At 33.1% G+C, this 26,974-nt stretch overlaps 1 protein-coding gene across 3 annotated transcripts in view; it reads right to left on the bottom strand.

Annotated features, from left to right (window-relative positions):
• Positions 1-26,974, bottom strand: part of LOC132937050 (homeobox protein homothorax) — a 102,519-nt gene that overhangs the window by 36,630 nt on the left and 38,915 nt on the right. For 2 of the 3 annotated variants that reach the window (XM_061003878.1, XM_061003879.1), the window contains exons 8-10: positions 20,415-20,474; positions 10,701-10,832; positions 4,758-4,909 (exon numbers count right to left, since the gene is read on the bottom strand). In XM_061003878.1, the coding sequence (XP_060859861.1) occupies positions 4,758-4,909; positions 10,701-10,832; positions 20,415-20,474 (344 nt within the window). The remainder of the gene's footprint in view (positions 1-4,757; positions 4,910-10,700; positions 10,833-20,414; positions 20,475-26,974) is intronic. The other variant, XM_061003880.1, reaches the window with a different exon arrangement.

Genomic DNA, 26,974 nt, shown 5'->3' with positions numbered 1-26,974 from the left:
GAATATAAATATATACACACCCAGAGCATATTTAAATGTGAATTTTGTTCGCTTAACGAAACGAATATACATCCCAAGTGGGTATTCAAAACGGTAGTTCGAAAAATAAATTGATAACTTAAAAATATAATTCGATTATGCGTTGGGGCAGAAAAAATTCAAAACCTAAACTGAAATATTAAATGATTCCACTACGCAATACCTAAGCAAAATGTAATTTCCTATCATCACATACTGGGTTTACAAAAATGCACAGAACTACAATACGGCGGTAATGAAACACAGAAAATTGTAAGACTTTAACCGTAAAAAGTACATCGTGAATGTGTACCATAAACCTACACTTGTCTGTATATACGCGTATATACGCGTACATTAGTATGCGCAAACACGCTTTTAACCAATTAGCAATGATGTCGGAAATTATCTGTTTTTGATCACAACTCCACCGCTGGTCACACGTATTACATCGACAAACCGTAATTTATCATTAGATCAAATTTGCATAACACGGCTGGTTAGTTATAAAATTAAGCATCGGAACCAACATTGATGTAACCCGTAATATTTTACGACACATAAAAAAACTGAATTACCAATCACCACACACGTATATTATATATACTACACACACGTAATGAATTAATACGAAATATATTATGGATGTGTTTAATGATTATAATAATAATAAATTATTGTTATTATTTATTATTATTATTATTATTATTATGGTATCCTTAATATTATTATATCATCGTTAACATAATTATGTATGGTAAATAGTATACGCGTAAATATATATTATTTTTTATTATTGTTTGGAAGAAGAAATCGATAGAAAGCAGTAAGTACGAATTTTATGAAATTAGTCATCATTATACACGAATTATGATTATTTTATTCGTTTATTTATTTTATGTTGTTGGGTAAATCTTCGCTCATAAAAGATAATACGTCCCCCATCAGAACATGCTCATTGCTCGTAAAAGAGTAGGTGTATAAATGGGATATGAAAATAAAATATAATAAATTCCGTGAAAAGTGGTTAAAAACCCGTTGAAAATAAAATATAAACAGAGAAACTTAACAAATTTTTGTAGAATATTAAAATAAAAAATGAATATTTCAATAACGAATTAATGTTTAATGCGTATGCGTAACTAAAAAACCACGCGAAAAGTTTTTAATCGTCACATTATATTCCTACAACATAATATTTAAATACACATACACACATATTATACATAATATTATATCGTATGCCTCTAATGTGTAATGTCAATAATAAACGAAACGTACGGTTTCAATAGATTTAATTGCCACTAAAGGACCACCTACCATTAATAAATAATGTTTACATATTATACCGTCTCGCATCTCGCTCGGGGCCGGCTAACGCAGTTGATACGGAGAGACGTGAATTGGAGTAATGACAATAATATCCGTCTGGGGGGTCCAATTTCATTTAATTTATAAAAATGAAAGACGCTAACAATGGTTGATGGACATATGCACTTGAACACGCGTTAAAACAATGCAGTGATGATACACTACGAATGCATCACGATTGACGCGTATTTAATTGTCGTAATTATACGGTCGTATAGGTACGTAATATTGGGATGCACCTTCCAATACATATATAATATAATAGCCGCCACTCGCCGAAGACGCATCTCCCGCAGGAACGATAAAAAATTGCATTTGTTGAACGTCACAAATCGTTTATCGTACTTATTAAATATTATTTATCATAATATGTTGTATACGCGTTGCACGAATTCCGAAATGGAATCATTGCTGGTTTGTATATTCGTATATAATATAAACGCATCGAACAAATTATGTACTGTATAGCAACGAAACATGAAACGATAATAAATAACGAACTCGGTTACCTGTATAGTATAATATTATGTATCGGTACGGACAAACAATAATGGCAACAACGGTTTTAAAAAACCGTATTAAAAAAAGTTCTTATCTCGCCGGAGAGGCAAGAAACACGAAGAAGAAGTCGAAGAAGAAGAATAAGTAGAAGAAAAAAAAAATCCGGAATAATATCGTATTTTATTTTGTTATAACTGTCGATCTTCAATATAGACCACTTAACTCTGTCGGTTATTCAATCAGTCTCCGATACTTCAGACTGCAGTTCGCCGCGTACCGTGGAAGGAGGAGAACTCATTAGACAAGTCCAGACGATTCTATTAACCGCGTTCATTCATGTCGTTCCCATCAAAAAATATGTTGTCGACGTGTTTTTCGACATGTCCACCATATACACACACACACACACACACACACACACACACACACACACACACACACACACACACACACACACACACACACACACACACATACACACCAGCCGACGTTAATACCGAATATGTAATTCATATTATTTTACACGCGGCATGCGCGTTTGACGACGATCGCGACATGAAGCGGTTTCACTAGACATAAAAGCGACTAGACTACACACAAAAGTAATGGCGGTAAATCATATATACGAATAATAACTACATATGTGTATGTATATATAAATATATATTTACGAGTGAGGTGGAATGGTGGTGGTGTTGGAAAGAGAGAAACATAGTGAGAGAGAGAGTGAGAGAGGTTAGTTGGTTGCCGGGACAACGAGGAATTTTAATTATTACGATCAGGCTTAAGGGGGCAAGCGTCGCTGGTGCGACCCATACCCACAGTGTTACCAACAGCAACGGGGAATGGTGCCGACCGGTACGGGAAAAAAGGGGTGGGTATATATATATATGATGAGAGAAGGATAAAAATATAACTAATTCCAAATGTCCATTTGAACCCCACAACCACATCCTCGCTCGCTAGCTCTCTTTCTCTCTCTATCTCTCTATATCCCGTTCTTCCGCATATATATACATACATATATATATAAATATATAAACGTGTATATGTAATATCCACGCATAAATTAAGCGAAGTTTTTATAGTGTGTATATAGAGCGAAAAGAAAACGCAGTCGAGTATCAAAATTGCAAAAAAATAAATGTATCAAATAATAAAATGTTACTTTTTGGTCTCGTATACAAAATTGCAATTCAAATATAATAATAAAAAACAACGAATTCAACACAGCAACGGTCTAATAAAATATGGTTATCCATTACGCGTGAACTCGATAAAATTACATTTACATATTTACTGAAATTACATCGGTTATTTTAACAAAAGTAATATATTAAAATTAATTCAATTTTTTTTGTTTATGAGAGAGAAAGAGAGCCGTTTAAAGTAAAGTAAGTTTATTTTATATAGAAAAATATCACGTTAAGTCAGATATAAGTTAACTAGTTTAAAGCGAGACATACTAAATGTAAACATGATAAAAAAAACCACAAACCTACAAGTGTAGGTACCTATTCCGTTAATTTAAAAATATGAATTAATCTTAAACGACAAAAAGTTTTGTACTAAAATAAGAATAAGTATACCTAAAATTATTGTTACGTAATTGCAACAGAACTCTCGGTTTTTAGTTTCACGTTGACTCTCTTCCACTCTCTAGTTGATCTCACTCCATCGCTTATAATTATCATTTACCAACCGAAATGGAAGAAATGTAAAAAAGCATAAAGGTTTAATAATTTCCCTTGAGTTCGTATAAAATGAATTTTAATACCCAGAGAAAAGCTCGACAGAGTTTTCGCTCCACCCCTCAGGACAAGATGAAGGACGTGAATACATTCCAAGCACCTGGTACTCCACGAAAGCGCCATGGCGGCGACGGCGGTGGTGGTAGGAACGGCTAATTGTTATGCAAAATTTAATTTCAAACGAAAATTTACCTTTTGCACAAGAGGGCCCTTTAATTACCCCTTTTTACGACAAGTATACTGAACGCGGCTGGTGCACGAAGGAGGGTAGGTACGTCACTGCCACCAGTTATACACAACTCGGGCGTTTTTAATTAGGTCTTGGTACCGACTGTGAAATGTTTCACTGGAGGAAACTTTTCTGCGACAAACATCCGTATCCAAATGGATAAATTACACTGCTAGTTTATTCTCCCTTGGCGAACAAAATTAAATTTCAGAAATTCTCTCGCGTGCCATAATAAAACAAAGAATTCCAAACAATGACAATTCTACTGGAAGAACACGTGTCCCATGGAAGTTAATACTGGAATTTTAACAACACAGTAAATGCTCCTTGCGTTTAAAATCAACATTTTGTTATCCAACGATGTTTTCCAACGTACATAAATTTAAATCGGACGCAAAACAATATGCATGATACGGTTACATATATTTATACTCCATGTAATATCTATAATATATAATATGTTTTTACGCATTAGTTTGTACATTTGCCAATTAAACGTTATGAACTGACATAATTTCGAAAACGTGCGTTGAAAATAATTACTATTTTATAGGTAGCGCGTTATAATACAGTTTATTCGTTTCTTTATATACGTCATAAATCACTGTGCATGCAAACACAACCAAACCCGTGGAAAATATTTACTTATAAATAATAATAAAAACAATAATAATAATAACAATACTTAGTTAGTTATAAGTACGATGTAGCTATAATTTAGAGCCTGGGCATTAAAATCCATGTATTAAATAATAATTATTATGAAAAGTAAACAACCAAGCACTTTTAGTAAGTCGTGTAGTATGTTTAATATTTATTTGAAACATATTCGAGAAAATCATGGGATTTCATTATAAGTTTAACGATTGAAATATATATTGGCTTACCGTTAGATGCTGAAATAACCACGCTCGGAGTATATTAGTGGCCACTTTTGGGAATATACCTCTTTTCTTTTGGTTCTTTTTTCCACCGCTGGGATCATCGTCATCCTCTCCCGTACCATCGCCACTGCCGACACTGGCATTACTCGCATCACCTATGTATAAAACAAAACATAACATAACGATTCATTTTATTTTAATTACTATTATACGTAAGTGATCAACGTCAAAAATGCAATTTTTTATCCTACTGGATTTACCCTTTCATTTTTTAATAGAAAATGATATTTATCAGCATCGTAGAAAAGACATACTTAAAATGCATATATTTAAAAAAAATAATCGAATATAAAATACCAAAAGTACCATACTTTTTGATTTTTTTTTTTTAATTAAAAAAAAAATGAAAAGAGCCTACGGTTATAAATTCGTCTGTCTGCGCGTGCAATTGGTAATTTTACGGAAGTTAGGGGTCGTAGAGCTTGTAGCCGCCGCCGTTCACCCACGCCGGCGGCACTGGTGGTGGGTAAATGTGCACCGTCGCTATCAGATTCACTACAGAAGGTGATCAATCACTGCTACCCACCCCTTCATCAATCCCTCTGCATTTCTCCTTCTACCCACTTTGCCAGCCAGAATACACACGCACACGAACACATCGTATAAATATATACAATATACATATATACGTATACTTATACACATACCAACACACACGCGCACAATCAAAACAATATCTCTGCCCATACTCTGCTCTCCCTTATAGTATATATATACCTTTTACCGTTCCACACACGTCGTGGTGACGGCGGATAACACTATATACACGACCGATAAGGGACCTCCACTATCCCCACCACCACGTGTATACGTAGCTGGATGCTGCAGCGCGTTTCCAAGAGACCATTTTATTCGAATACCGTTTTTCAACAAAAAGCTGAACATTTTTTCAGCTGGGACGTATATTATATTCTTACAGTACCTAACAAATAAAACCAGCTAACTTCTAATAATTAAGCTGCGTAGAAAAACAAATCTAAATCGATTTTAACAATGATGACGACGAGACTTGCGACATTTTATTGCACGACGATAATAATTTTATTTAAATTCACCAACGTATATAATACTATTCAAATACGTAAATATATAAACAAAAAAAACAACAACAACAACAACAGAATGCGCATTCAGTGCGTTGTTTTAATGTTGACTGTAGATAAAACAGCCACGCTGCACACTGCGCCAGATAAGAAATAGTTAGTGGTTGGGGACATAAACATATTATACGGCTGCATATAATATAGCATAGAGTGTGTAATGACTCATACACACTAAATAAACAACAGTAGTGGTATAGTGGCGGTGAGGAGTAAAAACTGTTTATCTAATGGGTTTAGGTGTTTGTTTGTATTTGATTGGATTACAATATTATATCCGAGGGACTGACCCCCTAAACACATTAGGAAGGAAGGGTTATCTCTCTCGACCGCGCGTCGTTGTGGCGGACCCGTCGTCCCGTATCATTGTCAGAGTTCAACTTTTGAATTCGTAATTTATTATAAGTTAAGCTGCAGTACCATGCGTGTCCCCTTCCTAATGTGTTTTTGTTGCACGTCAATTAAACACGGGATTTTGGTCATAACGAATTTTTTCTTTATAAGTATTCTATTGCCGAATTCCAACTTAAAATTATATACCTACTTCAATAAAATTAAGATTGTAGTAAAACGAATTTATTTATAAGATTGCAACCTTCCCATATATAATAATCTATATAGGTAGGTAGTTATTAGATATTTTTAATTGTTCTGAATCGAATACGTTAATAATCATCATTCATTAAATATCGATTAGATCATCAGTCATCTGATATTAAAAAAATTAATAAATAATCAAATAGGAATATTTCTTTTACGAATACATAACCTATACATGTTGATGTTATATGTTATGAGGATTGGTCAAAGAAAATGGGCGGCGGCATATTAAACAGACAAGAGAAAACGAGTTTATGGACAACGACTTTGAACAAGGCAGCCATTAAAACTAAAAAAGAAAATAACAAGTAATGAAATCGAACTCAGTGCACAACTTGAGATTACATACATGTAAACGTATAAAATATTAATATAAATATTACATTACGACCTTTATGAGAATGATTGACTATAATGAGTTTAACTTGTAAATAGGTATAGGTAGGCAGTGCAATCAATGCTGCGCACAATGACTAATGGGTAAGGTATAGTACTATAGTTAGATGTAATTTAAAATATTATAAGCTAGATAGTTATCCTCACTGAATCCGTAAACACATTGTTGAATAATAACGATTGTAAGTTATAAAGATATTTTATTATATAAACGCTATAATATAATATATGTAATATAGTAAAATAATAATAATCATAATAATCTTAATCGTGGTTTAAAAGAATTTACTAAGGGGTTTAGCGACAAGAAACATAAGAAAAAAATCTCAACCCCTGAGGTCCATACTAAAAAATAAAATAATAGCGTTAAAAATTACTCGAAAGTCTTATAAACGGAATATTATTGTAATACATCAACGTTAATGTCGAGAGAGAATTAACCACAAAAATATGATGATAATGATGATGATGATGATGATGATGATGATGATGATGATGGTGGCGGTGCCTTCGAGATGAAACAAGTTAAAAAAACAACAACAACGAAAATAACAGAATGAGAGAGAGAGAGAGAGAGAGAATCTGGCCACCAACACTATATAATATGATTAAGGTCAAAAAATGCCTGCAGACCGACAACGACCCCGACTATAATGGAATATATTATAAACGTGCGACCAGCGAGTTTAATAATTTAATGTAAACCATCTATGGCTATAATAAAGATTAAAGAATGTATTATATATAGGTACGCTACATCATATATGGATATAAAATGAATCAATACATTTTTAATAACGGAATTGGCGATGATCGCGTAACATTTTCAGAAAAAAATATGTTTTCAACTTTGATCTTTGCAACGATTGTTTATTAAAATGTAAATATATCATACAACAGCTAGTAATAAAAAAACATGAATACACTGACGAATATTACTCTAAAACAAACTATGGTCTATGACAACGTTATACTAGTACTTCTATTTGAAAAAATAAAATAATACATCTGTTGAACAACTGCAATTGCACAATATAGATAATAATTTTACCGTTAAGCCCGTTTAGACGGGAACAAAAATGCCAATCGTTTAAAATGTAGGTACGACTGTTTTATACTTTTCCGTTCTGCAAATTATAGAACGAGGAAACGTTTGATTTATAATGAACTTTTTTCTTCTGAATGTTCTATATCGGATAATAAAAATGCCCCAAATGCGTAATTTAAGGTACCTATGAATATGTTTTCGATTTTAAATTGATCGTAAATAATACTCAATATCAGAATAATGAACAATATTTATTACATTTTCAGAGAAAAAAATCAAGGATGTACGGTGAATATAGTTGTAAATTATCATAGTCATAATTTACAATGTTTGCATCCTAATTAAAAATAAATTTAAGAGAAATTTTATTAAAAATGATAATTATCTTATTTGAGCGTAGTGTTATATAGCCTATATACATATAAATAAATAATGGTTGCAATATGCTATTACTTCTAAAATATTAATTAAGAAAACCCATGAGAACAACCACACTTCGAATAAAATTACATCTGTTTTTTAATTAAATATGATAACAAATCCTCTCTATATTATAGGGGTAAACCCAAAACATTGGCCTAACTCTATACAACTCTAACCGTGTGAAAAAATGTCCCCTTTTTCGAAAATAAATTTAATATAAGCCATGGCTGAATTTATTTTATATTTTTTCTCCAACTTAAGATAACTACAATATTATTTGATATAGTATTATAGTTAACGCAAACCGAAACGAGAATAAGGGGGTGACCAGCGTTCGTTCATTTCCTGGCTGTCACCAACACACCTCCATTTTACCAGTGGTCCGGTGCGCGTACTACACCTCCATTCCGCACACACAATCACCCTATTCCTACCCTTATTGAATGGTATAATATATATATATATATATATATATTTATACGTATACTATAATTGAGACCTCCTCACTTTATGGGCTGTTTTTGATATCATCGTCGTCGTTGCCGTTGTCAGCCTGAAAACGGTACGCGCGCTCCAACCCACGTAGTAGCTGTCACATGCAGCAAGTATAAAGAGAAAATAAGTACAAATGAAAAAAAGTTCCGTCGGTTGCGGTTACAAGTACCGCTAATCGTATTTTCACTTCTTTCTAGCCCTTTACATATTATATACATGATACATACATCTCAACAAATGGATATTTCTATATACATTTATATGAGCTACGGTACATTCGACAATGGTCATTTTTGTTTTTCCGACGGCATTTCACGCATTCGAAAATGTTTTATTTATTATTATTATAGGTATCACGTTTGTCTTATAGTTATTATCGATACATAGATATTAGATATTTTAAATTACTATATAATATTATACAACAAACCGTAAAAATAAAATTATTCTATTAAAAAAGCAACAAATTCTCGGGTTCAATAACGATCATAATTTTCACTGAATTTTCAAACTCTATATTATATAATGGTGTTTTTTTAGATGAGTGTTTCATGTTTCTCTAAGTTCATGTTCAAAGTTTCTACTTATATGTTGATTGGTCAATCAATCTCTTTCGGGATATATGATGCAACAACAGTAATTGGCTCCTTCGAGACCAGCTGGACCCCACTACCGCAAATAGTTATCCCTTAGGGGGATTATTATCATCGTTATTCTGTGTATCTCTTATAGGCACCACCACCACAACCATCTTTACACCATTATTGCGATATCTTATCCAGTTTTAAATAAAAAATAATAATGTAACCCACACGTATTTTAAATAAACTTTTAAATGTGATAGGTAAACCTATTTATACAAAAATAAAATATTTCATGAAATACTACTTAAGTAACAACGTATGACAATCGCAATATACAAACTAAAACATACTAGATTTATATTTTATCAATACTCCCTGTAAGAAAACAAAAGTTACAAAAATAATGTAACTCCATCGAGTCCAATATATTTATTGTTAAATAATAAACATTAAATATATAGGAACTTGATGTGCCTATACATACCTAAGTATACATTTATCTGACGTATCGTATTATAACAGTTCATTGTTTATTTATTACCTAGTTAATCGTATCAAAATATATAATATTATATAATAGGTTTCATATTTCATTCCGAATCAAATGTAGACATCAGAAGATATTTTAATTGATATCACGTATATACACGTGCCACAGTTAGCAAATATTTTCTACAAAATGTATGCGGAGTAAAAATGGCAAGACGAACATTATATCGCCGCCGACAACCAAATAAAAAAAAAATATATATAATATATATACGCAAGAGAGAGAGATGGATGGCTGCCTGGTTGACTGCATCGCGGCGCACGGCGCTCGCGCGGTCCAGGTTTTCCATGGCAACGACTACGAACATTGGCAAACCGGGAAATGTTTCCACACTCATACCCGCTCACCCCTTCCTTCTCTCCTTTACATCCTCTATTACCCCTGATACTCTTTGACAGGGGTTTTCCATTTTTTTTTTATTTAATAAAGGGCACAACAAACCTAAACGTACACGTCAAATGCTCATTTTAGTGGCGATCCTGCAGCAAACCCTTATTGACGGTCAGTAAATACCTTAACTCATGGCCATATATATATTAAAAAAACCGTCATTAATAGAGAAAAACAAGGGACACATTTTTTCGTGACTTTGAATAAATTAACCTATATTATAACGCTGTTGTATATAAAAAACAGTTGCCTATTAAATTTGAGATAAATATAAATTATATTTATTTTATATGTACTTACACGAGTTGTAATCATTTGGGCTACCGCCGAGGAACACAGATTGATACAGAAGACCGCGTTTCGCCGCTTCCGCAGCTGATGCCGCTCGGGCGTCTAGTGGTGGAGGCCAATCTCGCCTTTGACACCATTTACCTGAAAAATACGAACAATAATATTACGTTAACATTGATTTTACGATATATAGTACAAGCAACATTGTATATAATAACTAAATATATGTAGATATGCATCGAATATACCTAATAATAACGTTGAATTAATAGGTTAATAGGTACATGATAATTTAAAAAAAAACTAAATTTGTAATAATAATACAAAATATATCACTTAATCTGACTAAATAATATTTTTAATAACCTTTATGTGTGTGTAACATATATTCGTATAGGTATGTATAAGTATATAGATGTGCTTGTGCCTGTGTGAAGAAAGAATTAAGTCGGACAAGACAACCTATAATTTTAAAACTGGTATTTTTAAACGCGTAAAACGTTGAAAAAAAATAATATCTGTCATGTCCATTTCGACTGTTACGAGCTGTCGTCCGAAGGGGTATTTATTTGTATTTATGGGAGGAGATTTCGAAAGCGATAATTACGAGTTTGGAAAAAAATCTATTAAAACCACTGCAATCGTATACATTATTTTATACTTACGGTGATAATAAAGAAAATACCATTTTTTATATACTTATATACATATATATATATATTGCGCGCTCGCACTAGTGTGTGTGTGTGTACCGTATATGTGTATATGTTTCGGGGCCATAAAATATATATGTATATACATATGAAATTTCTATAATTATTTATTTGTTCCGAATCAATACCATCAATTATAATTACATATATACACATCTACAACAATATACATAATACTATTTGATACTATTCGTATTTTATATACATTATTATAGTAATAGATTACTGAGAGGCGAGTGGTTTAAGTCATCTCTGCATAAAATATTATATATTATATAGGGGTATCATCGATAAAACGCGTATCGAAAATCGATAATTATATATTAGCATGATATAAGACCTAAAAACGATCGGTTTCCACGTCATTTTAATTGAAAAATATTTAAATCGGAACGATCGGCAAATGCTTTTCAGAAAGAAAAAAAAATCCGGTCACGTCATGACTTTGTATTGCCAGATGTCGTGTATTTCGTTGTACACTGAATACAAAATGTGCCATCACCCGTCATCAAATTTTATATGCACGTGCGTGAACAACACGCCGTTTATTATTCTACAACAAATAAGGCCGAATGTGTTTATTTTGTAATATTTTATCATAGATAGCGTATAGAACACGACTATACCTATATATTTTGTGTACGACGATGTCCGAAGAGATACGCCGGTACGTGCAATATTTCAAATCCACAATAAGAACAAAAAACAATTGACCTCCACATATTTTTAACATTGTATGTAGTGTTTCGTTCTCAACTACCTACCTAAAATTAAAATAATAACATATTGGATTTGTGTTCACACAACGAAAGAAGAAACTTGTATATAAACCATATAGGTAGCATATGTAGTATATATGTAGTACTACAGTATACTACATATATCATAGCTGTTATAAGAATCGAATGGAAACGTACAACATTCCACGTGGAATAATTCACGTTCGGAAAAAACGTTCTAAGTAATATTGATTGAGAAAAATAATTCAACGAAGAAATATTTAAATCATTATAAATAACGATGTAATTTAATATTTATCATTGTTATTATTATTATTACTTTTTGAACGTTTTAGGATTAACATTTTTCAAAATAATATACGTCAAAATTCCCTCTAGGCAGTTACAACAACCTCCGCCGAGTCAACCGCACTTAGATCTCCTCTCAGACTGCATGCAGGTAATCCTACTGCGCGGTGTCGACCTTCTATATATTTTAAAAAATATATTCCCATAAATCAATTTAGTATTTTTTGGATACAAAAATATATGTATACATACGCATTATGTGCGGTTAAATTTTTACAGCGGGGCTCCGTCGATTTGAAACGAGTAAAATAATAATAATAACAAAAACGCTCCAAGCCGTCAGTCGACTAAAGAAAGTGTGTATGTGTGTGCGTGTGTGTACAGTATATTATGTGTATAGTATAGTCGGATGATAGAAGTATTAAAATAATTTTAATAATAATAATATTATTGTTATCATTATCGTTATTATTATTATCATTATTATATTATTATTATATCCCAATGGTACTGTAATGCGCGCACGTTACAATGATTGACAGGTGTTTTATTTTTCCGAGAGAGAAACGAAGAGAAAGACGTACGGCGATACGTCCATGCGTCTCTCACACGCCAATCCAGGCACAGAGTACGGAGTCAAGAGGTCAGACTCATACTACCGGCTCGAGGAGGCGATGAGGAGTGGAATAAGTTCTGACAACGTGCACACGCGAAATAGACGCCCTCGTGACGACCATGATCACGACGACGGAGACGACTATACGCGGTGATGATGATGTTGATCATTATAAAGATGACGGTGTAGTAAAGTTACGGGGCCGTAGCCGGCGCGCGGTGGTAATAAAAATAATAATGATAATAATAATAATATAAGAAGAAGAAGAAGAAACGAAAATAATAATAATAATAATACGAACTAAAATTCATTTTCTAAAACGAGTTCTATTATTTCTACACGCGACGCATTACATATATTATAGTATGGTCGTAGTGTATATAATACGTACAAAGTATATATGGCCCTGCAGTATGCGTACACGATGATAATCCTACATGTCAACAGTGTGTGTTCGAAGAGTGCGGAGACCTCGACAAGACTAAGCAACGTTAACAAAGTTCACAAACTTATCAGACACACTGTATAATGTAAATCGTAAATGTAATATAATATGTGTGTACAATATAATATACGTTTAAAAAACAGTACATGAATAATATATTTTAATGTTTTCATTAAGAAGAATAGAGAACGCGACTGGTCACGAATTTTGGACATTTGAAAACTGTACTTGGCTATCGTCGTCGTCTCTTCGTAGGTACGATCCTCATAATACATATTTATTTTTATTTTTTTGTTTGTCTGCATTCATAATATATTCTCCGTACAAAACGCTTAAGGTATACACAATAAATTGTTATTCACAATATCTAGTATAATAATATGATGACGCAATGAAACAAAACTAGCGCGAGCGCGCGCGCGCGGTATACAAGTCGCCAATTACGAGACGAAAGGCGATTTTTCGATTTTTCTTTTCTTGTGCAACTAACAAAAGAGATAAGATGTAAGATAAAATAAAAATAAAAGATGGAAGGCAAGAAAAACACGACCGCGGCATATTATATATGGTAAGAAAAACCGTCTCCATTCTCTTTTGCGTACATATAATATGTATAGCTGCAGAGTATAGACTCCTATAAAAATTACCATACAATAATCGCCGTCGCTGTCGTTGTCGTCGTAAACAGACTTTAACGAATAACATTATCTCACACACGGCGATAATTACAACGCTATATTATTATAGGACGTACCTATATAATATATACCTATTATATTGTTCGCACGAGTGACACACTATACGCGGCTATCGTGTGTATGATGTTTTTACGTATAATTATTAATAATATAAAAATGTTAGGTATATAGAAGCCTTACAAACGTTGTATAGACGCACCGCGTTTTCTTTTTACGTATTATATGCAAATATATTATGTATACGCATCGGCGACTCGTTAATATACTACATATGTGTGTATTTTTAATTCGTAACAGCGTACCGCGATAATTTTAACTTTTGTTTGGTTAGCATATTTTATAGAATAATCAATATTAAGTTCGACCGCGAGAATAAATTTGTCAATTATAATATTTTATATCCGGAAATGCACCGTCTCTACTGCATCACGCCGGTAATATATAAATAAAGACGTGACACGTTATTATATTAATATTTTATGTCTTTTTGTTCACAGTAGTATCAATGTGAAAATATTATTATTATATATATAATATTATCATCATTCATCGTTTTCGTTCCACACAATTTCTTCCTAATTCTTACTACGGCCTACCGACAATAATCATAATATATCCGGTTTGTAAACTTATATTATTACTTACAAATATATCTTTGTTCGATTAGTATCTACATTTAATACATAGGTCGTGGTATATATACCCTTCTATATATTATATATCATGTATACTCGTATTATATACGAGATTCGGCCAAAGCGTTACTACGGCACCAACACCGCGGATAACCACCGTCGCTGCCGAGTTAAATGAGCCATCACAGCAGTCTTTATACATTTATATACGAGTTTTCTTTAATTCTATAAAGAAATAAAAATAATTCGTCCGTGGTGGTAATCATGGGAATTATGTGTGTGTGTGTGTCATTTTTATTGTGTCCGTTGGCGGAAGACACCCACCTATTTACTATACACTATACAGCCACGACGACGACGATGATTTTCTCTATAGTTTTTCTCATCGTGTCGTGTCCTGTATTGTCGTGGTAGAATAATCGCGGGTATACACACACTTTAACAGCTTCCGGCGTTTTTAATACAATTTTTTTCTTTCTGTTATGGTCGCGGTCGAGGTGGGGTTACATAGCAATGCGTGTATATATCACGTCGAAGACGACGCGCGACGCAAAAATAAATTTATGATAAAAACGGCTTGTACTTCAGCAGTCAGTCCTCGTAGAAAAATATCAATATTGACGTTGGACGGTGGTGGAATTTGCACAAATTTAACAAGCATAATTTTTCTCGGGTACCTACAATATTAATATGCATATAAACTGTCGAGGAAACCTTATGTTATAAAGAGTTTCATGTTACTGCAATAACGCGATTTTTATGAAGTTTTTCATTAAATTTGACCGTTACTCTCATGGTTTAAACAAACGTAACATACGTAATCTGTTTAGAGGAAAGTTATTACTTATCTAAAAAAACGTAAGAACAGCCAATGTTTTGAATCTTAATTTTTTTACGGTTATCTCCGAGACTATATTATATAAAAATTAAATGATGTTTTTAATTCTTTCATTTTGTTGTATATATATATAATATATATACTTGTGTTTTTATTTTATTAATTCATAAAACTTTATGGAAAAAGATATAATTTCATGCTATAAATAAAAATATTTTTAATAAACTGTCAAGAAAGATAAGAAAATGAAGGTTTAATCTCAAAATGTAGTCCCTGTATAAAACTGAAACTGAAGTACTTTGTTTGGCCTATACTGACGTTAATAAGGGATATTAATGTTTCTTGTTTTTGCCGCAGCTGAGAATCCACTAACACGATCTCGCAAATTCAATTACAGTTGATGGATTTTTGTTGTAGAACGTGTATATATATATTATTAATAGAAAAATATAACCCCCAACTAAAAGTAAATGTATTTGAAAACAATAGACAAGAAATGAATCAATTAGGTACCTATATACCGCAACTATATAAGACAATAGTTGAAGAAACTATTATTCGAACTAGAAAATATATGTATATCACTAGGTGATTCTATAGAACATTTATTGTTACATTTCCGTGATATCGTAATATATTATGAAGTATTTCATAAAACTCAACGATTTTCCAATTATGAAGAAATCATCTAAATTAATTTACGAAAGGTTAACCACCAAAATTGACAATAATGATATTAATATTAATAATAATAATAAAAATAATAATAATAATAACAACAACAGGGGGGACGAGGTGGCCGAGTGGTCTAACGCGACGGATTCGGCACAGCCGGTCCGAGTTCGATCCTCGACCACTGGGCGGCATTTTTCTCCGTGCAAGTCACGGTGTCCGGAGAACAAGTGTCGCCATCCCCCCACCCCGGGGCACGGCAGAAACCTACGGGTGCCCCATTAGAAATTCTGCCAAACACAACACACACGTGTACCAACCTACCCAATATAAAACCTACCAAACCTACCCAATATAAAAACCTACAGTGCCCTCCCCACACCCAATGGCCTATGTTGCCGCGGGTTACCCAATAAAAAAAAAAAAAAAAAAAAAAAAAAAAAAAATAACAACAACAAAAACAGTAATAAGAAAAATTATATTATGATAATTGGAATGGTTAACAAAGCGATGATGATCGTTGCGTGATCGCGAGGTGTACAATTGCTCGGTCAGTTGTATCGTATCCTGTAATTACGTGCGTCTCCTCATCATAATGCCGTAATGACATTAATCTTTTGACATGACGACTGCCTGGATAGACGGAAACACAGAGCAAAGCGACCAACTCCCTGTTGACGGCAGCGATTCGACAAAAATACGTCACGCCATTTATTACGTAGGCGGTGATTGTGAAACCACCAATTACCATTACATGCGGTGATAATAGGTATATAGTAATGGCATAATAACTGTAATTGTTTATTTTACAATCGTAATTTTAGGGTACAATGAAATGTGTCGTCGAAAAAAAGACTCGCTGGTAAGCTTGCGTCTACGCCCTCTATAACCACGTTAGATGTATATTGAATTTACATTATACCATACCCCCCCCCCCTCTCCCCGAGCTGGACAAATTGCCACAATATTGTAGAAGAAGTTCAGTACATTTAATTTATTGTACAATGCATTTTGATTATTGAAAACTGAAAACGAATCTATAAATATAAAATTATGATGAGGTTTTTTGCATTATATATCGGGGATTATCGAAGTAAAACAGAAGAGAGAAAATACAAGGATTCTCCACCAGTTCGTTTACATAATGTATTATTATAATAACGGAAGTAAAATTAATTCGTGATTGTGCTACGTCGCCGCACCGCTGTGCGAGCAGCGTGCGTATATCGCAATTAAGACCAATCGTTTTATAATCAAATATTAATTAAGAAAAAAATCATTGTCAATAAAACCGAAACCGATCGTGATAGTAATTGAAATAGCCGTTTGCTAATGTTAACACAGTGACTCGGGACGTGTCGTCGTTTCTGTCCATCAAGGGCCCCCCTCCCCCCCCCCCCCCCCCCGCTCATATAAATAATAATCATTATTTATTATTAGTAATAATATTGTGCTGTATAATAATAATATGCGAAGCACATCGTCGACAAGCGATCTCACGAGTTTTTCCACTTGTAAACAATACCGTGTAGACGTCGTGATATTATTATGTTGTTACCCAATGGTTTTTGTCACGCGACTTGGTCACACGAAAAAAAAGTCGATACTATTTTCAGAAATCCCGAATAATGTTATATTACATTACCTTTGTTCCTTTTGAACAAACCTTTTGCTCACGACGACGAACTTATTATTATATTGGTTCAATACATCGCGTGTGCGTACCCATATATTTTATATTTTTATAGGTGTTGTACAATATTTTTATTGAGTTAACTAGCCGCAGTATATTGGTGAGAGACTATATTATATTATGCCGCTACTGTTGGTGTTACGAGAAAAAAAATATACGGAATAAGATGGTATCAACGCCTAATAATTATGATTATAATATATTCATTTCAAAATTAATTAAAATTTAATTATCGACAGTGAGTATCATGTAAAAATATGATGATTAAGCAGCGACGATGCGTTATTTTTCCGGTTATAGTGGGCGTGTTCTCTCGATAATGTTTTTACCAGCGTGGTTTTTAATATTGTTGGTGAAAAGAACTGCTAGGATGCGTCCGCTTTTTTAATGTTACGTTTTATAATTGATTCGTCGTATATATACCACATAATATATGAAAATAATACGAATTAAAATAATCAATGTTTTAAATTAAATATTCAAAAGAATATGGGCTTTTCTTTTAAAAAAATATTCGGATAGCATATATAAGATTATTATTAAAATATAACGTAACCGATTGGAAGTATGAAGAAAAAACAGGAACGTAATCGTTATTATTTTTAGTATACTGAATAATAATGAAGAATTTTTCGTTGCATTACCTTACGCTTACTCAAACGCGCATTTTTTATAAGACAAAATAGAAAAGAAGCAAGAAACGAATAACAAGCTCGCGGCCCACATTCGTTCAGACAACGAGGACGTAGAAATATTTCACCTCAATAAGTTTTTTTTTTTACTTTTTATTATTTGCCGCGTGTAGACTTTAATTTCAGCTCACGACAATCCCCTTGCCCCGGGGAAATATAATGGTATACATAATATAGACTACTACCACGTAAATGGGTCTTTTTTTCTTTCCATCATCCCTTCTCTAACGTCTTCACACACACAAACACAATATGATTGTACATCGCATGCATACATATATATATTATATGTATATATATATATACACATAAACAATATACATATAAAACACTATACACTATATACATAATATAATATAATATATATATATATATATATAAGACTACGGCGCAACGGCGGTCACGAAAACATATAATTCGATAAGTGAAAATATCGACTGGCCCCTGCTCTACTACCACTACTGACACCGCTGCCCCGGCAAAAGCACTTAGAAAAAGAACAATGAAAAAACATAATCCAATCCATTCGCTTAATAAATTAAAGGGCGCTGACGGTGTTTTTTTTATACTTCTAAAAGCCTATACAACGTCGTTTTGGGCGTAATTCGTTTGGATCCATTAATATTATTGTATTCTCTATAAATATATTATATACATAAATATAACGTTATAAGTAAAATCTAAGACACGAAGTTGAATTTGTCTTATGAATGATAGTATTAATGATTTAAAACAAACATAACTTAAAAAATGAATGATGTCGACTTTAAACAATAAGTCGATTTTACGCGAAAAAATAGAAATATTAAATTATAATATACTATTTTATACATAATATGTTATATACATATATAATAATAATACTTATGTATATTATTTTTAATATAATGTATAAGGTCGAGAATATATTTAAAGTGTGGGTAGGTACGTCGTAATACGTTTAGGCGCATCGAATCAAGTAAGTCATAAAAAAAAATTACAAACGATTTAAAAACGTCAATTCGTCGAGATAAATAAGCTATAAAAACAGATTGGTCAATAACGATAAACAACAAAATATACTATACAGAAAGAAAGTTGCACGCGTATATGACGAGTATTGCAATCAATTTAAGGGCGTGCGAGCAATCCCGCTGCAGAAAAAAATAAAATGAAATAAACCAAAAAGGGGGACTGCCGCACAAGTTGATTGACTTAAACGCAGCTTTGTTCTTTTAACCACGGAACACACAGCGTGTAGTCACACAACGCGGAAAACCACACATTACGTGTATATATACCTTTACGGATAGTACACGCGAAGGTATACAAAATGAATGCATGTGGATTTTTTTAGTATTTTATTCAGCAGGCGAGGTAAAGAAAAAAAATGCAAAACCGTACTGTTTACGAGAGGAGGAGGAAACGTGACTTGAACAGTCAAGACGGATTTAATGGAACTTTTCCATTGCGCCGTCGACGATAAAACCCCTGGCTATATTATTGGTACAATATATATATATATATATATGATGATGATGATGGTGCGCGCGTGCAACGGAAGACTCAAGGAGCAAATATTCATTTTCGATCGAAAAAAAAATCCCAGGTGTCGTATTATATTATTATAATGTAGATGGTGTAATAAAAACACGGTCAGCTATTTTTTGAAGTGTCGGACATACGGAGAATAAAAAGTACGTCGTTTACTTACCGCGGAATGCATTATCACTGTAAAAGAGTTTGCCGACTTTACTTGTACACTTACCCAATTCTGAAAAAGAAAAAAAATCTCATTAATACATTTGTTTTGGATATAGCTACGTGGTTCATAATCATTAATAAATTATTCGAAAGTAATCAATTTTAATTTAAAAAAAAAATAAAAATTGGTAATCATTTTCGGTTTTTTTTTCTCTAAAGTAGCACCAGCAGTAGGTATATTTATTATTATTATGAGGTCTACAACACTATATGTACAGCGTAAGTAGTTGAAATGTAGGCGTGGTTATGGCCATGACGTAAGATAACAATCGCACTTGTTTCCACCATAGGACCACCGCGTTTTGTTCTATGTCTATATAATGATGGGCGTTGTTGTTTAACGCTATAGGTATAACATAATTATTACCGTTATATTATTGTATATATAGCCGATATTCGAATGCGTTTGTGTTGCCGGTCGCTCTATACGCAAATCGTCATCGCGTACGGCAATACGGCCCATGGGCACAAGCACACAACGACAACAACCACAATCGAAACTTGAATCCTATGAAGTACCTAATCAGGCTAAAACGCGTGCGTATATATAATTAAAAACTTGAGATCCACGTATATAAGTGTGCGTGTGTATTTCGGAAGAAATGTAACAACAATTTGACCCTTGCACCGCGTTGGACGGTTATATCGTGCTGCGAGAAGAGCGCCTGTCAACGTCGGAATATCGACATGCCAGCACCGCCGCCCCAACCGTTTCCATTGACCGTTTCGCCGCAGCGCGGCGTATTAGGAGGAGACTCTCAGTCGAAAAGGTCAAAAAAACCGATGGAAAAATGTATACGTGGCGACTCAATAACATACAGTCGACGACTAAAGGAATGTTGTCAGATCCAGATGTTATTTCAGTTAACGTACAGAGTACTGTGCTGAGCCGTGCTGCTATAGTATCCCGCCGCGTTTTCTAAATCCCATAGGTTATACTTTCGTTTTCTCGATGTTGTATGTTTCCTCTTCTCTTCTTCTTGTATTCTCTTTCTAGCGATGAGTTGATGGGTCATGTAGATAACGTTTGGTTTAACAATTATTATCATCATCCCATCGACTGTTGTACGACTATATACACACACTCACGCATAAATATATATATATCGTATAACGTATATATTTAATATACATAAGAGGAATGCAACAACGTTCGAGTCAGTTCAAAAAGAATTTCTCCCACATTTTACAAAACAAACCAAGTAAAATAATAAACTAAACGAAAATATATGTTTTGTCTCTTACACGGAATGAAGAAATTGTGGAATAACAAAGACAACGGGACCTCTCAATAAAAATCGTTCTCCTATATATAGAAAACCAAGTTCTGCATACTCGTCCGACACCTTATAATAAAGCTAATGTATGTGTGTGTGTATAATATTTGTAAAACCAGTTTACAAGTCTCATGTTCGTTGTCGTCGTCGTCGTCGTCGTCGTCTCTTATATATACGCTCACATTTACATTCAACTGTTTGCATATTATATATTATATATATGTATGTGAGTGTGCGTATAAATGTATATAGTTGCGGTTTTTTCTCTCTACTTCTCCGCCGTTTTTTAAGCAGATAAACGTGCGTGTGTAATGTGTATATATAGGTATATTTTATTTTACGGTGCACATATTGTATGTTATACTATATTATATTATGATAGTACAGTCTCAAACATATTGTCTTCTGTTTGCGAGTTTTTGGAAAATGCCACCTGTCATGTGCGTATGTATTATGATAGTCATTGGTGTTATGCAGAAAATATGCCAAATTCCTAAATCTAATAACATTGCAATATACAAAATGTTCAATATAGGAGCGTACAAAAAAAATGCTAACAACCGTTACATCCACTATACAAATTATATTACTTTCTTTCTCACTCCACCCCCTCTTACACACACATACTCTACATATTATCATGTATTTATTTATGTATAGTTATATATATATAAATAAATAAAATTATGGGAGAGGACACGGAAAACTAAAAACATTGTACAGCGAACGCGATTATTCGGCGCGGGCTATCCCTCCACTGTACAACCGGTTATGCGATATAATTTATTTCAAAAAATTAATTCGTTTCGTTTTTTTATACTTCTTACCCATGTATATATATTTTTTCCCTGTTCATTCCATTTGATATTATGTTTTTAAAACGTCGTTCCCCAGACGTCTACGAAACGACAGGTGTTCCCTCCTAATACACACACACACACACACACACACATACGCGCACACACAGACACGCTCACTCACTCACTCACACACCCAAACACACTCTCGCACACACACACATGTATACGTACATACATACGTATATACATATATACATACATACAACACACGTCAACAGACACAATGGGTCTCGCGTATAGTAGTTATGTTAATGTGTGTCCAATGATAAATCGGATTTTAATATATTCCTGGATTTGCTGTTGTTCAAGAATGTCAAATGAACGCCCGTTGGTTCCCATAGGATATTTTTATTTAAACTCAAAATTAAAAGTATTATTTACTAAACTCGATATTATATGACTTATATTAAGTATAAACTCACAATCACACTGCGACGACGACAATGTCAAAAAAATGATTTAATTTACATTCCATGTTAATAATTATAAATCTTTTCAAACTAAAAATATTCATCTGAGATAGGTGTATAAATGTACCTACTACCGATATAACTAAAAATACGAATACGCATCAATAAAAAAATAGTGTTATTATTATTATTATTATGAGATGCGGTAATATAAGTATTTACCATGTCCTACTTACAAACACACGTGGTCAATTTATTAGTTCTTACAACATAATGACCCCGGGTTTATGGTAAAATAAATAAAAGTCAAGGTCGCGGCAACAGTGTAAAATTATTATGACTTACAGAACACCGACGAATCAAACGTATATAACTTTAAGTATTTTTTAGTTTTTTACTCATTTATATTGATTATATTATATATATACGGTCTAGTAACACGTTGTTGGTTAATTATTATTCTTGAAATGTTATACTCTTCCCTTTCGCGTATAGAAATATAAGATAATAATATATAAGCCGCTATATCATATTTCAGCATCTCATAATACCCGGCACGAGGCTTGATTTTTAATTTAAATGTATTATAGATCATTGCCGTCCGTATTTAATGATAATAAAAATAATGAAAATCGTCGTCTATAGTAATCATAATATATTACAAACAGCTATAGTGCGTATATAAAAAGTAAAATGTCTTTTTATTTTCTAATCATATTTATAATATAATATTTTTTTTCCACATATAATTTTTTATTATTTTTATCGTCATTATTATTGATATAAATATAATAATACGCAAGATTTTTAATATTCTACGGTTTAACGCGGTTTTCCTCCGAAGAATGCATGAAATGACCATCATGTGTGTAACATTGTATACGTACCACACGTTATAATATATATATACCTACAATATAATATAATATTCTGTACCTCTATACATATATATATACACGTATACACATCATCATCATGTACACGATTTTTTTCTATTATCTAGGACTTTTTTCATTCTTATTATTATGATTCCTGTTTTTTTTTATAGAAATTTAACAGCTATTTTTTTTATTTATTTTTTATTATTATTTTTTGCTCATTGCTTTCCCTCATATGTGTGCGTGCGCGCCCGAACGCGTGAGGATATCTAAAGACGAAACTGGCGCGATTGCGTTTTTATGTGGACTACGAACCAAACCTGTCGCGTAACGAATTATTATTATACTTTAAATATATATATGTATATACTATATATTCAATATTCACATGTACATATTATAATAGTTTCTATATCATAAACGCGTATAACACGTTGTTATCAATTTTATTATTTTTGCAAAAATATTTCCCGTTTTTTATAAACGACGAATATTATATATTTAAATCGACAATATACATATTTTTATTTTCTCCGTTTAATTTTCATACAGTAGAGCATACTATATTATATAGATACTATCCATATTATAATACATTTCTATCTCATACTACAGTTTTGTCCAACTGATGGATTGGAAAATTGAAATTTCATTACAATAGGTCGTTATAATCCACAGAGTACTCTTAAAAAGTATAAGAATTAGAACTACAGCGGTTCGAAACAGATTTATTTAATATATAATTCATTAATTACGAGTATATAGTCTAATAAAATACCAAAATAATTTAGCAATTGTGATAATATAACAATTAATATCATACCGAATATTAAAAATATAATCATGTAGATAATTGCATTCAATGTTAACTACTTTGATGGATATATTGTACAACGACAATCGCCTGCAAAACGAATAATATTTATCGGTTTACCCTAACTTCATTTAACGACGACGCGCGGCGACAGCATTTAACATGTAATGCAATGCAATGGTAGTTTTAATAAAAATAAACACCGCGGTGAAGGGGAAGATGGCATTACAACCGTTTACTATTGTGTATATTATATAGTCCCGAAATTCGTGTTGTTGATGGCGACCACGATTATGCAAATTCTATACTCGAAAAGAATGAAAGGAAATAATACAGCTGTAATGTACTACGCAGGCAGCGCGCACAACGCGTACATAATAATATTATAATATAATATAAAGGGAGAGCGAAAAAATTGATATCGTCCGATTCCGCGTAATAAAGATTCATATACATATTATTTTAATATTATATATTTAAGCGTATACAAATTTTGTATAATACAGTCCAAAGAAAAAAATATAATGATTTTTGATTACCAACTAATAAGTCGAGTGTTCGAGATAAAATTGAACATGTTATAATAGTATACATTTTAGCGTATAATTCCGCATGCAAATGTTGTGTATAAAATCTGTGTCGGAAACTTTAAAACAATGTAGTCAGAGGCGATGGCAGCGACGCGGCTTTGAGCGTATACAATTATTAAATAGCGTTTCAATTTATGTATAATAATTTCAACGTTCACCGGCGGGGTTAACGAATATAATCCCCGAAGAGCACACCCGTAAGATTACAGTTTGTCGCGCGCACGCTGAATTCTAAAAAGGCGGTGGTGAATGTGGCCACCCTTCGCCCCGCGAGACACACCACTGCGACGATCAAATTTATAAGTGAATCGTTTTTACGACGTTTTTCCGACGAAGACCCTGCCGTATGTATATATATATATATATATAGTAGTCGCATAAATATTATTACCATTATTGTTATTATTATTATATTTTAGAAGGAGAAGAAGACGACGTGACTTTTGTTAAAGTATCCCACTGATGCTGCACCAGGATCAGCATCAGCCACAACCACCGTCGCTTATTCCTACCTGCCTGCCTGCCATGCCTACCTGGGTGGTTTATTTACACTTTTTTTTAACATATATACCTCTACATATATGGATGATAGATATAATATAATATATATTTTCCCCGAACCAACGGTTTAATCGGTCGGCTATGTGCCCATGTGCGTCCCGCTGTTTCATGTTATTGGAGCCCCCCATTGAGTTTGGCAACGAACACCACCGGCCCCAGCACCGGCGTGCACCGCGTCATGTATCTATATGCCATCATGCAGAGAGAGAGACCAGCAGTGCCGCATTTATTATTATTATTACTATTATTATTATTATAATACTCTGTGGCGCACGACCCGTGCATTTTTATACGTCACTAAATACTTTGTATCGGACACACAACGAAGATGACTGCTGGTTATTTCTATATAATGTAATTGTTGTGGTAGGAACAATTTTTTTTTGGAATTTCTTCTTCGCATCGTCCCAAACGGTCGCGTTTGTTGTATTGGAGACGCTTGTACAAAAAGAACTATAGAGGAACGTTCGTTGTTTGCATGTGCGTGTGCGTGCGTGTGAGTTGTGAGCATCGCGCTCGCATACAAAAACCTTTTTGTCCCCTATATAGTCGTTGTTCGGCGTGCAGTTCTCTTTCGGTGCAAGACCGTTTGAAAAGTAATTCGACCAAAAAATAAATTCTTTGGCCAAACAACGGTACTACCTTTTTTTTATTTTATCGTTTATTTTCCCCCCTCGACATTTGATACGTCTAAAAATTACATTTACAATACAAGGGATGAATTTCACGAGATTCAAATATTATTTATCATTATATCATTATTATTACCGATTCATTCCCGTTTATTTTTTTTTGTCCAAGCCAAAATAAACCAAGAAACAGCGGAGAAATAAAATTATTAATTTTATTAAACTAATAATAATCAGAAACAATAGGCGGTAGATTATCTCACAGCCAGCCAGCTGTGCTCACGACAAGCTTATACACACACACATACACACACATACGCACGCACAAGCCAGCCACATAACAAAAATGGCCGCGTCGCCTCGGGGTCATTCCACAAACACACACACAAGATAGTCGTAGCTGCTGCATCATCATTTAAGCGCCCATCATCATCATCACGATTGTGTTTAAGGATATAATATATATATACGTATAACATTAACCACAGAGC

This window comes from Metopolophium dirhodum, chromosome 1 (assembly GCF_019925205.1).
Source record: "Metopolophium dirhodum isolate CAU chromosome 1, ASM1992520v1, whole genome shotgun sequence".
Classification (NCBI taxonomy): Eukaryota; Metazoa; Arthropoda; class Insecta; order Hemiptera; family Aphididae; genus Metopolophium; species Metopolophium dirhodum.
The sequence above is the reverse complement of the archived record's forward strand: the minus strand, read 5'-3'. Positions and strand labels throughout refer to the sequence as shown.